The sequence below is a fragment of the Helicoverpa zea genome, chromosome 16 (genome assembly GCF_022581195.2).
Source record: "Helicoverpa zea isolate HzStark_Cry1AcR chromosome 16, ilHelZeax1.1, whole genome shotgun sequence".
Taxonomy (NCBI): domain Eukaryota; kingdom Metazoa; phylum Arthropoda; class Insecta; order Lepidoptera; family Noctuidae; genus Helicoverpa; species Helicoverpa zea.
The window spans coordinates 4,407,528-4,424,365 of record NC_061467.1 but is presented as its reverse complement, the minus strand read 5'-3'; the positions used below and the strand labels follow the sequence as shown (position 1 = coordinate 4,424,365).

Genomic DNA, 16,838 nt, shown 5'->3' with positions numbered 1-16,838 from the left:
AAGACCCTTCCTAAAGCCAAATTGATGGCTCGGCAGTAAATCTCTAGATTCGACCAACCACTCAAGTCTATTTTTAATCAGATGTTCAAATAATTTGACCAAGACCGAGGACAATGCAATTGGTCTAAGGCCATTCGGATCATCAACATTTTTGCCGGGTTTCAGAAGAGGAATTATGATTTGAATTTTCCATTGATCAGGAACCCAACCAGAAGAGTAACAGTAATTTATAATATTAAGAAAGTATGATTTTGCGTTTGAACTAGCATGAACGATAAATGAATACGGTACGCCATCAATGCCCGGGGCAGAGTCCCGAACATGACGAAGCACCGCATTCAATTCATCCATTGTAAATGGTTCGTCCAGAGGGTCATCCACTACACCCACAGGCGGGTGGTCAAATTCTGTAGGCAAAGGGACGTAGGCTGGAGCTATTTTATTAAAAAAGGATTCAGCGGTTTGTCTAGTAATGGGGGAGGATATTGATGGAGAGCACCCACGTCTGTAGCGGTTTATGCTCTTCCATACTGCGGACACTGGAGTGGAGGGAGAAAGAGAGGTGCAGAACTTAACCCAACCACGACGTTTCTTCTTACGAAGAAGCCGTTGGGATCGGGCATAGACTCGTCTGTACTGTAGTAAGTTTTCGTTGTTCATCGCTCCATTGTACCGTTTTTCGGCTTCTTTACGTTCACGAATAGCGCCTGTGCAAACTGGATCCCACCACGGAGGTGATGAAATTTTACTTTTGGCACTGTTACGCAGGGGGAATGTGGAATCAGCACTGGAGGTTATAGCTGAGATGAATGCCTCATAACAGCTCTTAGCATGGTGGTGACCAGAAGAATGTGGGAAAGCAGAAGTTAAATTTGGAAGAAGACTAATTTTCTCCTCCAATAGAGAAGCAAATCTTGACCAGTCCGGTTTAGATAGGTTGTACTTCAGAAGTGGAGGAGAACTTTTCTCTAGATAAGTTTTATTTAATAAAGTGACAACAATGGGGTAGTGGTCACTACCATGCGTAAGAGCAGTACATTCCCAATGGAACGATGCCGCCAACTCTACAGAACAGAATGTGAGATCTACACAACTCTTTTGCTGCCCAGGAAGGGATCTACGGGTAGGACAACCATCATTTAAGATGCACAGGTTTAGGTCATCGAGGATTTCTACTAAACCTTCCCCAAACGCATCACAACGGTTGGAGCCCCACCTAAAGTGGTGGCAGTTGAAATCACCCATAACTAACATAGGCCCATCTACATTATTAAGCACGTTTCTTAGTGAGGCTAAAAAATTTTGACGGGGGTGGGAGATATAAATAGACATAACTGTAATGCCCTCGAATTTAGCTGCAACAATGTTCAATTCACCATCCAGAACCGGAAGGGAGAGGGTCGAGAGCGGAACTCTATTGTTAATGAGGAGAGCCGACCCTCCATATCCATCAGACCTATCACATCTCAAAATATTAAAGTGTGGCATGCGGAAGCTAAGGCTCGGGGTAAGCCAAGTCTCAGCGATGGAACAAGCCAAGGGCTTGTATTTATTGAGAAGGAATATGAGGTCGTGCTTCTTATGAAACACGCTCCTCACATTCCACTGTAGGAATACCTGGCGAGGCGCCATTCTTAATATTTAGTAGGAGAGTAACAAGTTGATGGGCGACGTTGGACGGTATTTCAGAATTATTTGAAAGAATAGTTGTAAGTACTTTACTAAGAATTTCAATAATAGGGGATAGATGATTGGAACCAGCAAAGGGGTTATTTAGGGCGCAGCCATTAGACTGTGAAGGTGGAGGAGAATTAATAATGTTTTGATGAGCAACTTTGTCGTAAGAAGGTGAGAGGGGAGCATGGGTCTTCGGCTTTAAGAAAACTGTTTTGCGGTATGACTGAGAACTGCTAACTGATGATTTTGCAGCATTTGCATAATTGCGAGAAACAGGTGGGATTGTTTTGCTGACCTCAGCATATGAAAGTGATTTCTCAGCCATGATATTCTTTATAGCTTTCTGTCTACCAAGCTCCGGGCATGACTTGCTATTCGCATAGTGATTACCAGAGCATAGCACACAGAAGGCCTCGCCCTCAGAAATGTTGCAACCATCACCAGGGTGATCGTGGCCACATTTACTGCAGCGTGGTTTCGAGCGACATATAGACTCCACGTGACCGAACCTGCAGCACTTGCGGCACTGGATGGTAGGGTAGACATATTGGGAAACTGGAAGAGAAGTATAACAGCAGTATATCCTAGTAGGTAGGACTTGGCCATCAAAAGTAATGACACAAGTTTCGGTAGGCTTAAATTCAGTTACACCATCTCTAAAGATTTTCCTACTAATTCGACGAACCTTAAGAATTTGTCCACATCCAGAGGGCACAGTGAGGTAATTCATTGCTTCTTCTTCTGTGAGGTCGGTAGGCACACCAGTCACCACACCCATACGGGTTATGTTAAATGTGGGAATTATGGCAACATAACTATTTTTCGATAAAATTCCATTTATAAGAAATGAATTAGCATCCTGAGGGGATGAAAATTCAACAGAAACCCTGTTCCTACCTACTTTCTTGACGCCGTCACGAACTATGTTACCAATTCTGTTGTTCACCAAGAACATGCCAAAAGTTACAGGGTGTAATGTGGTACCTGAATTAGGCTGGGACTCCAAGCGTGAGACATGTACGATGAACGGAGCTTTATCGGTGGCAGAGTATCTATTGCGACCTATTTGGTTTCTCTGCTGCTTAGACGGAATGTGATTCGGCGCATTGTTATTGTCTCCAGAACGTTTCCTACCGTTCTGGTGAGATGAGGATTGGGAATCGGAATGGGACGGGATTTGGGAATCCGCGATGCTGCAAACAACATCTGCGAATTGGGAAAGTGGATAGTTAGGGGATGGCGGCGCAAGAGAGATGTCAGGCGGATCAGGGTCAGGCGGTTTATTGCGGTCCATATTAGTAAAGACTTACTTAAATTGGCTAAAAAAACGTTCACACACAGAAACACACACAAGGACAACACACAAATACAAAAACAAGTCACAAAAAGGCACTAAACCACTCAAAATAAACAAAAATTCTAGGCACACGTGCTAACCAGAAACACTCTGTGGCGAGAATCGACATTTACTTTTGATATCCTCCTGTTTGTAGGTGCATGCCATATCTGGTACATATGTCATGGTAGTTGTGCTGTCAAATAGGTGCTCTTCGGACTTATTTTTGCTATTTTATAGAAAATCACTTGTGTTTACTTTTAAGACTTTACTATTTCAATAGTGAATTTATCAACGAGTATGCCTACGTGTTGTATCGTGAAGTGTGGTGCAAGTAAGCACAAAAATCAAGCTGGATTGTCTTTACACAGGTTAGTAACCAGTTTTTGCTAGATTCTACATAAACTAATTCACATTGGATAAAAAATATGTTACGGAAACATGAATTGATGGTGAAAGTACTTATATTTAAGTTTATTTCTGTATAAAAAGCTATATTTAGAAATAAATGTTGTTTACAATAACATGTCATATTGGCATAGTGCTGTACAGTTGTCATAACTGTATCGATATAATATCCACTTTTATAATTCAGCTTTTACTAATTTGAACAACAGAAGTTACTGTTCCTAAGACACTGAGCCCTCAGAGTTGTGTATTATGTTGAATAGAACATCTCTATTTTGTTATTTACTTAAGTACTATCTTTTCATCGCGGTATTACTCGCGTTCCGACGGATCTAATTCCCGTACCCGAACAGTAATAGCCTATGCCCACCGGGTAAAGTGTAGCTTTCAAATCGGTCAACTTGTTTCGGAGCCTATGCAATCCAAACAAATAATCAAAGTATAGATAAGTTCAAGTTTTGATGTTCTTTAATTAAAAAACATTTTTTGCAGGTTTCCTATACGAAATGATTTAAGGACAAAATGGTTAGAAGCTATTGGTGAGGAAAATATTAATCCCAGACATAAATATTGGTATGTCTGTTCGCTTCACTTTGAAGATAGTTGTTTTAATAGAACACTGGATATCTTAAGATTACGTGACAACTCTGTTCCCACATTATTTTTGGTAAGTCTTAAGATAGTTTTTTTTTTTGTTAGACAAATCCTATGTAATTACATTATTAGTACAGTATATCTCTCCGTTCAATCGAAAAAAAAGTCGTGGTGGCCTAGTGGGCAAAGAACCAACCTCTCGAGTATGAGGGCGCGGGTTCGATTCCAGGTCAGGCAAGTACCAATGCAACTTTTCTAAGTTTGTATGTACTTTCTAAGTATATCTTAGACACCAATGACTGTGTTTCGGATGGCACGTTAAACTGTAGGTCCCGGCTGTCATAGAACATCCTTGGCAGTCGTTACGGGTAGTCAGAAGCCAGTAAGTCTGACACCAGTCTAACCAAGGGGTATTGGGTTGCCCGGGTAACTGGGTTGAGGAGGTCAGGCAGGGCAGTCGCTCCTTGTAAAGCACTAGTACTCAGCTACATCCGGTTAGACTGGAAGCCGACCCCAACATAGTTTGGGAAAAAGGCTCGGAGGATGATGATCTCTCCGTTCAATCGTTATTAAAGGAATATTCTTTTTTTCAGACACCCAAAGAAGGCCCCCAGGAGTCGTTGGTTTTACATGATATTACTAACATCAGAAAGCATAATGATACTGCCACATCAACTGATGTGTTCCCATTGCCATTATCCTATGAAAATATAAAACCAAAGCATAAGGAGTTTGTTTCGTTTGACGAAAGGCTATTTGAAATAATAAATAATTACTTTGCCTGTGTTTTGTTTTTTTTCATAGGTATCACCCTACTGAAATGACTCCTCCCATTTGGTTGATGTTGTTGAGGTTATTAGTATCAGTGAAGTTAATGTGATAGTTAGTTCTATGACGAAGAAATTATTTATACTCGGTTATTTTTATGCACCCAGTAAGACTCGTACGTACTTCTAACTAGAATACAATATCGATATTTGTTGAATCCGGTAGCGGTACAACCCTAGTAATGGCAGCCATTTTAGTTACTACTGCAGACTGTAGGTGTGCACGTTTTTTTCGTGACATTTCCTGTCCCTATAGTTATATGTCAATGACTCACACTATAAAAGCGTAGGGTTTGGTTTGGCATCCAGTCAGCACCAGTCGATCACTCTCGTATCGGCCTACTGCCCTCCCACGTCCTCATCCTTTCAGTCCTACGACCCGATCCTCTTCACGAACGATCTCAGAGCCTTACTAGGCCTGAGCGACTCTGTAATAATAGCAGGCGATCTAAACGCCAAACATCCCGCCTGGAATAGCAACACTACTTCTCCAAGAGGCAGGTTGCTATTCAATCAGTGTGAATCCCTCAACTTCGATGTCATCGCTCCGATGCATCCCACTCACTTTCCTAATATAGTCGACCACCTTCCCGACGTTCTCGATGTAGCGCTCCTCAAGAACGTAAACTTACGTTTACATTCGATCGAGGTACTACACGAGCTCACCTCCGACCACAGACCGGTTCTTGTGGAACTAGCCTCGCGCTCAGGCCCACTCGACCCGGATCGCCCTCCTCCCACCCAGATTGTCACGGACTGGAGAATGCTAAGCGAAAGCTTGAAATCCTCCTCCGCCCAGTTAGAATCAATTCCCGATGAAATCAACTCAGTCGCTGACATGACGGGCGCGATCGGCTCGTTCACCGAACACGTACAATCCACCGTGGACAAGTGTTCACGTAGAGTTGAAGCGACGAGCTTTCATCGCTTCAAGCTCCCGGATGACGTGCGTGCTCTGGTGACCGAGAAGAACGCGGCTGTCCGTGCCTACAGTACTTTTCCCTGCGACGCTAACAAGTCTCACATGCGTAACTTACAGCGTGCTGTAAAGGAACGCCTTGCTGAGATGCGTCAAACGCGCTGGGACAAGACGCTGAGCGAACTCGAGCCGACTCATCAAGCCTTCTGGCAGCTTCAAAGGAAACTCAAATCCGATGAAGTAGCTTCCACCCCGCCGATCAAACGCCCCGACAATTCCCTCGCCTTCGAGGACGATGAAAAAGCGGAATGTCTGGCCGACAGCCTTGAGGCTCAATGCTCGCCTAGTACCCAACCGGGCCCCGATTCTCCTAATTTTACTTAAGCGTCATACGATTCACGTTCGACTCGGTTCGACTGAGATCCAATCCCGACTCGATTACGATTGAAGCGTATGTGGCATTCCGCTATTTTTTCTCTGAAATAAACGTTTTTATCCTTTTCTGTCATTCAATAATGAATCATTTTGTCTGCAAATGATTTACGATTGCAAAATGATTGTACAGCAAACTACCGTATAGACCAAAATCACCAAAATAGCATACCAATCGCACACCAATCAAATGTCAATCGAATACGATTGGTCTTTTATTAGTAGCAGAATGCCCGATATGGTTAAAACTGCTATTGCGATCATATTGCGATTCGATTTCTATTCGATTTTGTCATTATTAACTTAGGAGAATCGGGCCCCCGGTCGACCCGGCTCACCTACTAAAGGTCGAAGCCGAGGTCGAGCGCAGATCCTCCCTACCACCGCAAGAAGACCCCGACGATCCCTTGCCTCCCGTCACTCCAGACGAAGTGGCAGAGATCATCAAACGTCTCAAACCCCGTAAAGCTCCGGGCCCAGATAGAATAACCAATAAAGTTTTCAAAATCCTACCCGCTTCCCTCGTAATGCTCATGACCGCGATCTTCAATTGCGCCATGACCCATAACCTGTTCCCACAGGCATGGAAAGAGGCAACCGTAATCGGTATTCCCAAACCCGGTAAACCAAAATCAGACCCGTCCAGCTATCGCCCTATCAGTTTACTCAATGTGCTCGGCAAGATCTACGAGATACTTATCTATAAGCGTCTCAAAGATTACGTCGAAGCAAAGAGTCTTATTCCATTAGAACAGTTTGGTTTTCGAACCCATCACTCTTGTGTCCAACAAGTCCACCGCATCGTGGAAGGTGTGAGCCACGGATTCCAACGTGGCCAACTCACCGGTACGATTCTTTTCGATATAGCAAAGGCATTCGACAAAGTCTGGCACAAAGGCTTGATTTACAAGCTTTACCAACTCGGTGTCCCAGACCGTCTCGTCGTCATCTTACGAGACTTTTTGTCGAATCGCACTTTTCGCTATCGCATTGACGGCACTCTTTCTTCGGCCCATCCTATAAAAGCTGGCGTCCCACAAGGCTCGGTACTCTCCCCCATCCTCCTCACGCTATACACTAGCGATATTCCTAAGAACAAGCATGTCCAATTAGCCCTATTCGCCGACGACACGGCAATCTACTGCTCAGGCCGCAGCCCAGCCGCCATAGTGAGACATCTCCAAGCCTATTGCAACACCCTAGGTGTCTGGACTAGGCTATGGAGAATCGAACTCCACCCCGACAAAAGCCAGGCCATACTCTTTTCGAGCCCTCGCCGTAGGCTTCCTCCCGCGCCCCCGTCAGTCACCATGTTTGGTAGGCCGATTCCTTGGAAGGAGCATGCCAAATATCTAGGTGTAATCTTAGACCAGCGCCTCTCATTCGCCGAGCACATACGTAAGGTGCGCTCTAGAGCAGCCTTTGTGTACGGCAGATTGCACTTCTTGCTCAATTCAAAGAGCAAATTATCTCTTAAATGCAAGTTACGCCTCTACGTATCGTGCATACGCCCCGTCATGACGTATGCTTGCCCTGTGTTCGCACAGGCAAGCCATCGCCGCCTTCACAGAATGCAGGCCCTTCAAAACCGTGCTTTACGGAAAATCACAGGAGCTCCCTATTATGTTCGAAATGAGATTCTTCATCTCGACTTAAAAATCCCCACCATCCGCCAGTATATGAAGCGTGCCGCCATACGGTACTTCGAACGCGCTGAGAAACACGATAACTCACTTATCGTGTCAGCCAGTAATTACACTCCCTCCCGCATCAGTAGGATTCGCCGCCCTAGGCATGCCCTTCTAGAACCTGACGATGAGATAACTGTCCTCCAAGAGAGTAGTAAACTCACTAGCACCCTACACAAATACAAACCGCGTTCGTACAAACCTCGCCGCCGAGGTCCGCCGCGACGTCCCGATCTCTGTCCTCCCGACCCTTGCTCATCGAGCCAGCCCGCGAGCTGAGCCAGTAGCTTTAAATTCCCCATTTAATAATAATGATCATATGATCCAGCCTGTCCCTTTGCTGCCTCCCCAGCGACGCCCTAAGCCGAGGTCCGACCCCACAGGGGGTACCCTTAGCGCAGTCGCTTAGTTTATAAGTTGTTTTACGCCCCTGGCTGGAGGCCTTAAATTCTAGGCATCCACAGGGAAAAGTCCGGTTAAGCAGTACACGGCCTCTTAGGCTGAACTGCGAGATGCCATACCAAAAAAAAAAAAAAAAAAAAAAAAAAATTGGCATCCAGTGACTCCGCTTCTGACTCTCGTCGTGTACGGACGTGTTGCTCTGCGCTCGCCCGTTTACGACTTTTGTCTTTGTTACGCCCGACGTAACGCTCACCGTAGTCGCTCTGCCGACTACAAATATATCAATCCAAAGCTGCTTTTTTCAAAGCGGCGGACGATTATCCTGTTTCTAAAACGTTTGTGTCAAGTAAATTCACTTGACCCCTTCTGGGTAAAAGCCACAGTTTCTTGGTTCTCGGTTGAAACCATACGGTGCCAACGAAGCCGAGAGGGTGTTGACCCAATCACACCCGCCGAACCCCTTCAGGGCAAGGCAGTCAATTGGACGGGAGCTCGGATTTCGGCCTTGGGGGATCTCCTAGTCGTGCCTTGCATCTGGTTTGCTTTCACAGCTACACACCTGGTGTCGGTTGGGTATCTCTATACCCTTCGCACTAGACTGGCTAGGGCCCGTTCGCACAATAAGACTGGCGAACGGTTTACAAGCTTAGGGCTCACCAATAGGTACTCACCTCCCTGCCTATACCCGGCAGGGAGGGTTACACATCCCCGGGCCCATCCACCCGGGGAGATAGGAAATAGGTCTTAGGTTTTTATAATTAGGCCCCCATCTCTTTTAGCTCGGTAGCCCTCTTCCCTCACGGGAAAATGACTACCGAAGTCTATAAATTCTTCTTCGAGGTCCTCCTCAAGGACCAAGACATTGTCGCCAAATATGGCGACATGATCAACAACCTTGATATCAAGGACCCGCGCCTAGCGCGCTATTGTATTATCACCGATAACGGCTCAACAAAGGAGGCCGGCGCAGCTGTGTCGCGCCCCATTGTTGAGCCTATAATCGTCTCTTCGGGGAAAACCGCCGCATTAGCGGAAACGGTAATCCCCAATACAATGGTCGATGCCCAGCTGCACTCGACCATTGTTCCTAATCCCATTGTCTCACAGACAATGGAAATAACTCAGGCGAGTGCACCTGCGTCAAACGCCGACGCCGAATGCATGGACACCTCGTCCTCCCGCTCTGCCTCACCCGTCCCAGAGGATGCTCAACCCTCCGAGCCCTCTGACTCCTCTTCCGACGACGACGACTTCACCGTCGTACAGGGAGGTAAGAGGAAAAAGAACAAAAACAACGACAAGGCGCGCAAGACCATCGCCCTTGTCGCATCTCCTCTCCCTAGCCCGCCCGCTGTGTCTACAGCATCCCCCGCCCCGTCACCCTCGACCTCGCAGGTCGCTTCCTCCCAAGGTGCCGCTAAGCCCAAAAGCGCACCAAAAAACAAACCTCCGCCGCCTGTATACTTACAGGACAAGGCAAAATGGACCGAAGTGTCCAAGCTGTGTGTTGATCGTAAGATCAACTACAGATCTGCCTCCAATACCGGCAACGGTATAAAAATCGTCCTCCCTACGTCAGACGACTATAGGGAGATAACTAAAGCGCTAAGAGCGAGGAACATTTCGTTCCACACATACTCCCTCCCCGAGGAAAAACCTCTCCGGGTCGTCATTACCCGTATTCCGAAGGAAATCCCTTCGGATGACATTTTAAGTGACCTTAAGTCACAAAACATCCCTGCGACGCAAGTCCATAGGATGCACCGCACCCGCAGCGGCCACGCCTTCGACATGGTGCTCGTAGTATGCGAGCCGTGTCCTTCTAAAATCCACCCGATTTTTAACATCAAATCGGTGTGTAATTTAACCGGCATCTCAATCGAGAAGCCAAATAGATCTGGCATTGTATCCCAATGCCACCGTTGCCAACTGTGGGGTCACTCACAGCGCAACTGTTTCGCCCAGCCTAGGTGCGTGAAATGCCTAGGCCAACACGGCACCTCCGACTGCCCGCGACCCAAGGACCGCACTCTGTGCACCGAGCCTCCGAGCTGTGTACTCTGCGGCGCCTCAGGTCATCCCGCCAACTACCGCGGCTGCCCAAAGGCCCCAAAAACGTCTCCCAAGCTGGCCAAGCGTGCAAACGCCCGCCAGCTAAGGGAAAGCCCATCAGCGAGGCTACCTACCGCTCAACTTCCCGAGCGTCTCAGCCCACAACGGCCCTCCCCATGGAACCCTCTCAACCATCAGAGAGCCTTTCCAACCCCGAGGCCAACTCAGCCCCAGCCAAGTCCCGCCCCGGTGAATAATCCCACCGCGGCGCCCGCGAGCTTACCTCGCGTCCCTCCCGTCCTTCCCTCCGCGCCCTCCGCGCCCTCCGCAGCTCCTATAGCCGCCAAGCCCGCGCAAGCGCAAGCGATCGCGCCCTCTTCTAGCCCAGTATCAGCGCTCAGTTCTATGAACGTTATACTGAGCACGTTCAGTGTATTCACGAGCGACAGAGCTCAACAACTTTCGAGGGAGATAGTCGCCAGCAATGGCGACCTTATCAAACTCTACTCCGTTATGCAGGAGTATTCAGACGTCGCCCAGGCAGTTCAAAACCTGCCTCACTTTAGGAAATAGAAATGGATAATACATCCAAAATTAAACCCCATTCCCTTAGGCTTGGCTATTATAATGCCAACGGTATTCTCGGCCAACGCGACGAGATTTCCGCCTTCCTACAATCCCATAAGATAGACATTCTTCTCGTACAAGAGACCTTCCTAAAGCCGCGTGTACGCGGCCCTAATATAGCTAACTATAAGTTAATTAGAAATGACAGGATCACACGCCACAAAGGCGGCACGCTTATCTATTATAAAAGATCGCTACATTGTGTAGAGATCACTCCCCCCGACTTAAGCTGCATTGAAGCCTCGATCTGTCGACTAGCCATGTCCCAGCACCAGTCGATCACTCTCGTATCGGCCTACTGCCCTCCCACGTCCTCATCCTTTCAGTCCTACGACCCGATCCTTTTCACGAACGATCTCAGAGCCTTACTAGGCCTGAGCGACTCTGTAATAATAGCAGGCGATCTAAACGCCAAACATCCCGCCTGGAATAGCAACACTACTTCTCCAAGAGGCAGGTTGCTATTCAATCAGTGTGAATCCCTCAACTTCGATGTCATCGCTCCGATGCATCCCACTCACTTTCCTAATATAGTCGACCACCTTCCCGACGTTCTCGATGTAGCGCTCCTCAAGAACGTAAACTTACGTTTACATTCGATCGAGGTACTACACGAGCTCACCTCCGACCACAGACCGGTTCTTGTGGAACTAGCCTCGCGCTCAGGCCCACTCGACCCGGATCGCCCTCCTCCCACCCAGATTGTCACGGACTGGAGAATGCTAAGCGAAAGCTTAAAATCCTCCTCCGCCCAGTTAGAATCAATTCCCGATGAAATCAACTCAGTCGCTGACATGACGGGCGCGATCGGCTCGTTCACCGAGCACGTACAATCCACCGTGGACAAGTGTTCACGTAGAGTTGAAGCGACGAGCTTTCATCGCTTCAAGCTCCCGGATGACGTGCGTGCTCTGGTGACCGAGAAGAACGCGGCTGTCCGTGCCTACAGTACTTTTCCCTGCGACGCTAACAAGTCTCACATGCGTAACTTACAGCGTGCTGTAAAGGAACGCCTTGCTGAGATGCGTCAAACGCGCTGGGACAAGACGCTGAGCGAACTCGAGCCGACTCATCAAGCCTTCTGGCAGCTTCAAAGGAAACTCAAATCCGATGAAGTAGCTTCCACCCCGCCGATCAAACGCCCCGACAATTCCCTCGCCTTCGAGGACGATGAAAAAGCGGAATGTCTGGCCGACAGCCTCGAGGCCCAATGCTCGCCTAGTACCCAACCGGTCGACCCGGCTCACCTACTAAAGGTCGAAGCCGAGGTCGAGCGCAGATCCTCCCTACCACCGCAAGAAGACCCTGACGATCCCTTGCCTCCCGTCACTCCAGACGAAGTGGCAGAGATCATCAAACGTCTCAAACCCCGTAAAGCTCCGGGCCCAGATAGAATAACCAATAAAGTTTTCAAAATCCTACCCGCTTCCCTCGTAATGCTCATGACCGCGATCTTCAATTGCGCCATGACCCATAACCTGTTCCCACAGGCATGGAAAGAGGCAACCGTAATCGGTATTCCCAAACCCGGTAAACCAAAATCAGACCCGTCCAGCTATCGCCCTATCAGTTTACTCAATGTGCTCGGCAAGATCTACGAGATACTTATCTATAAGCGTCTCAAAGATTACGTCGAAGCAAAGAGTCTTATTCCATTAGAACAGTTTGGTTTTCGAACCCATCACTCTTGTGTCCAACAAGTCCACCGCATCGTGGAAGGTGTGAGCCACGGATTCCAACGTGGCCAACTCACCGGTACGATTCTTTTCGATATAGCAAAGGCATTCGACAAAGTCTGGCACAAAGGCTTGATTTACAAGCTTTACCAACTCGGTGTCCCAGACCGTCTCGTCGTCATCTTACGAGACTTTTTGTCGAATCGCACTTTTCGCTATCGCATTGACGGCACTCTTTCTTCGGCCCATCCTATAAAAGCTGGCGTCCCACAAGGCTCGGTACTCTCCCCCATCCTCCTCACGCTATACACTAGCGATATTCCTAAGAACAAGCATGTCCAATTAGCCCTATTCGCCGACGACACGGCAATCTACTGCTCAGGCCGCAGCCCAGCCGCCATAGTGAGACATCTCCAAGCCTATTGCAACACCCTAGGTGTCTGGACTAGGCTATGGAGAATCGAACTCCACCCCGACAAAAGCCAGGCCATACTCTTTTCGAGCCCTCGCCGTAGGCTTCCTCCCGCGCCCCCGTCAGTCACCATGTTTGGTAGGCCGATTCCTTGGAAGGAGCATGCCAAATATCTAGGTGTAATCTTAGACCAGCGCCTCTCATTCGCCGAGCACATACGTAAGGTGCGCTCTAGAGCAGCCTTTGTGTACGGCAGATTGCACTTCTTGCTCAATTCAAAGAGCAAATTATCTCTTAAATGCAAGTTACGCCTCTACGTATCGTGCATACGCCCCGTCATGACGTATGCTTGCCCTGTGTTCGCACAGGCAAGCCATCGCCGCCTTCACAGAATGCAGGCCCTTCAAAACCGTGCTTTACGGAAAATCACAGGAGCTCCCTATTATGTTCGAAATGAGATTCTTCATCTCGACTTAAAAATCCCCACCATCCGCCAGTATATGAAGCGTGCCGCCATACGGTACTTCGAACGCGCTGAGAAACACGATAACTCACTTATCGTGTCAGCCAGTAATTACACTCCCTCCCGCATCAGTAGGATTCGCCGCCCTAGGCATGCCCTTCTAGAACCTGACGATGAGATAACTGTCCTCCAAGAGAGTAGTAAACTCACTAGCACCCTACACAAATACAAACCGCGTTCGTACAAACCTCGCCGCCGAGGTCCGCCGCGACGTCCCGATCTCTGTCCTCCCGACCCTTGCTCATCGAGCCAGCCCGCGAGCTGAGCCAGTAGCTTTAAATTCCCCATTTAATAATAATGATCATATGATCCAGCCTGTCCCTTTGCTGCCTCCCCAGCGACGCCCTAAGCCGAGGTCCGATCCCACAGGGGGTACCCTTAGCGCAGTCGCTTAGTTTATAAGTTGTTTTACGCCCCTGGCTGGAGGCCTTAAATTCTAGGCATCCACAGGGAAAAGTCCGGTTAAGCAGTACACGGCCTCTTAGGCTGAACTGCGAGATGCCATACCAAAAAAAAAAAAAAAAAAAAAAAAATTGGCATCCAGTGACTCCGTTTCTGACTCTCGTCGTGTACGGACGTGTTGCTCTGCGCTCGCCCGTTTACGACTTTTGTCTTTGTTACGCCCGACGTAACGCTCACCGTAGTCGCTCTGCCGACTACAAATATATCAATCCAAAGCTGCTTTTTTCAAAGCGGCGGACGATTATCCTGTTTCTAAAACGTTTGTGTCAAGTAAATTCACTTGACCCCTTCTGGGTAAAAGCCACAGTTTCTTGGTTCTCGGTTGAAACCATACGGTGCCAACGAAGCCGAGAGGGTGTTGACCCAATCACACCCGCCGAACCCCTTCAGGGCAAGGCAGTCAATTGGACGGGAGCTCGGATTTCGGCCTTGGGGGATCTCCTAGTCGTGCCTTGCATCTGGTTTGCTTTCACAGCTACACACCTGGTGTCGGTTGGGTATCTCTATACCCTTCGCACTAGACTGGCTAGGGCCCGTTCGCACAATAAGACTGGCGAACGGTTTACAAGCTTAGGGCTCACCAATAGGTACTCACCTCCCTGCCTATACCCGGCAGGGAGGGTTACACATCCCCGGGCCCATCCACCCGGGGAGATAGGAAATAGGTCTTAGGTTTTTATAATTAGGCCCCCATCTCTTTTAGCTCGGTAGCCCTCTTCCCTCACGGGAAAATGACTACCGAAGTCTATAAATTCTTCTTCGAGGTCCTCCTCAAGGACCAAGACATTGTCGCCAAATATGGCGACATGATCAACAACCTTGATATCAAGGACCCGCGCCTAGCGCGCTATTGTATTATCACCGATAACGGCTCAACAAAGGAGGCCGGCGCAGCTGTGTCGCGCCCCATTGTTGAGCCTATAATCGTCTCTTCGGGGAAAACCGCCGCATTAGCGGAAACGGTAATCCCCAATACAATGGTCGATGCCCAGCTGCACTCGACCATTGTTCCTAATCCCATTGTCTCACAGACAATGGAAATAACTCAGGCGAGTGCACCTGCGTCAAACGCCGACGCCGAATGCATGGACACCTCGTCCTCTCGCTCTGCCTCACCCGTCCCAGAGGATGCTCAACCCTCCGAGCCCTCTGACTCCTCTTCCGACGACGACGACTTCACCGTCGTACAGGGAGGTAAGAGGAAAAAGAACAAAAACAACGACAAGGCGCGCAAGACCATCGCCCTTGTCGCATCTCCTCTCCCTAGCCCGCCCGCTGTGTCTACAGCATCCCCCGCCCCGTCACCCTCGACCTCGCAGGTCGCTTCCTCCCAAGGTGCCGCTAAGCCCAAAAGCGCACCAAAAAACAAACCTCCGCCGCCTGTATACTTACAGGACAAGGCAAAATGGACCGAAGTGTCCAAGCTGTGTGTTGATCGTAAGATCAACTACAGATCGGCCTCCAATACCGGCAACGGTATAAAAATCGTCCTCCCTACGTCAGACGACTATAGGGAGATAACTAAAGCGCTAAGAGCGAGGAACATTTCGTTCCACACATACTCCCTCCCCGAGGAAAAACCTCTCCGGGTCGTCATTACCCGTATTCCGAAGGAAATCCCTTCGGATGACATTTTAAGTGACCTTAAGTCACAAAACATCCCTGCGACGCAAGTCCATAGGATGCACCGCACCCGCAGCGGCCACGCCTTCGACATGGTGCTCGTAGTATGCGAGCCGTGTCCTTCTAAAATCCACCCGATTTTTAACATCAAATCGGTGTGTAATTTAACCGGCATCTCAATCGAGAAGCCAAATAGATCTGGCATTGTATCCCAATGCCACCGTTGCCAACTGTGGGGTCACTCACAGCGCAACTGTTTCGCCCAGCCTAGGTGCGTGAAATGCCTAGGCCAACACGGCACCTCCGACTGCCCGCGACCCAAGGACCGCACTCTGTGCACCGAGCCTCCGAGCTGTGTACTCTGCGGCGCCTCAGGTCATCCCGCCAACTACCGCGGCTGCCCAAAGGCCCCAAAAACGTCTCCCAAGCTGGCCAAGCGTGCAAACGCCCGCCAGCTAAGGGAAAGCCCATCAGCGAGGCTACCTACCGCTCAACTTCCCGAGCGTCTCAGCCCACAACGGCCCTCCCCATGGAACCCTCTCAACCATCAGAGAGCCTTTCCAACCCCGAGGCCAACTCAGCCCCAGCCAAGTCCCGCCCCGGTGAATAATCCCACCGCGGCGCCCGCGAGCTTACCTCGCGTCCCTCCCGTCCTTCCCTCCGCGCCCTCCGCGCCCTCCGCAGCTCCTATAGCCGCCAAGCCCGCGCAAGCGCAAGCGATCGCGCCCTCTTCTAGCCCAGTATCAGCGCTCAGTTCTATGAACGTTATACTGAGCACGTTCAGTGTATTCACGAGCGACAGAGCTCAACAACTTTCGAGGGAGATAGTCGCCAGCAATGGCGACCTTATCAAACTCTACTCCGTTATGCAGGAGTATTCAGACGTCGCCCAGGCAGTTCAAAACCTGCCTCACTTTAGGAAATAGAAATGGATAATACATCCAAAATTAAACCCCATTCCCTTAGGCTTGGCTATTATAATGCCAACGGTATTCTCGGCCAACGCGACGAGATTTCCGCCTTCCTACAATCCCATAAGATAGACATTCTTCTCGTACAAGAGACCTTCCTAAAGCCGCGTGTACGCGGCCCTAATATAGCTAACTATAAGTTAATTAGAAATGACAGGATCACACGCCACAAAGGCGGCACGCTTATCTATTATAAAAGATCGCTACAT

The 16,838-nt window shown here is 48.9% G+C and overlaps 1 protein-coding gene and 1 long non-coding RNA gene across 2 annotated transcripts; one reads left to right on the top strand and one right to left on the bottom strand.

Annotated features, from left to right (window-relative positions):
- Nucleotides 1-1,773: 1,773 nt before the first annotated feature.
- LOC124637491 lies at nucleotides 1,774-3,098 on the bottom strand. Its single transcript, XM_047174001.1, has 2 exons — nucleotides 1,875-3,098; nucleotides 1,774-1,792 (listed from the first exon to the last, which is right to left on the bottom strand). The coding sequence occupies exons 1-2, from the start codon at nucleotides 2,969-2,971 to the stop codon at nucleotides 1,774-1,776; spliced, it is 1,116 nt and encodes a 371-aa protein (XP_047029957.1). The 5' UTR covers nucleotides 2,972-3,098.
- Nucleotides 3,099-4,029: 931 nt separating this feature from the next.
- Nucleotides 4,030-4,797, top strand: LOC124637801. Its single transcript, XR_006985291.1, has 2 exons — nucleotides 4,030-4,088; nucleotides 4,609-4,797. It is a non-coding gene; the product is annotated as an uncharacterized LOC124637801 (long non-coding RNA).
- Nucleotides 4,798-16,838: the final 12,041 nt, after the last annotated feature.

Bases quoted from the DNA above. Each gene is read 5' to 3' on its own strand.
- LOC124637491 (XM_047174001.1), bottom strand. From the start codon at position 2,971: ATGGACCGCAATAAACCGCCTGACCCTGATCCGCCTGACATCTCTCTT.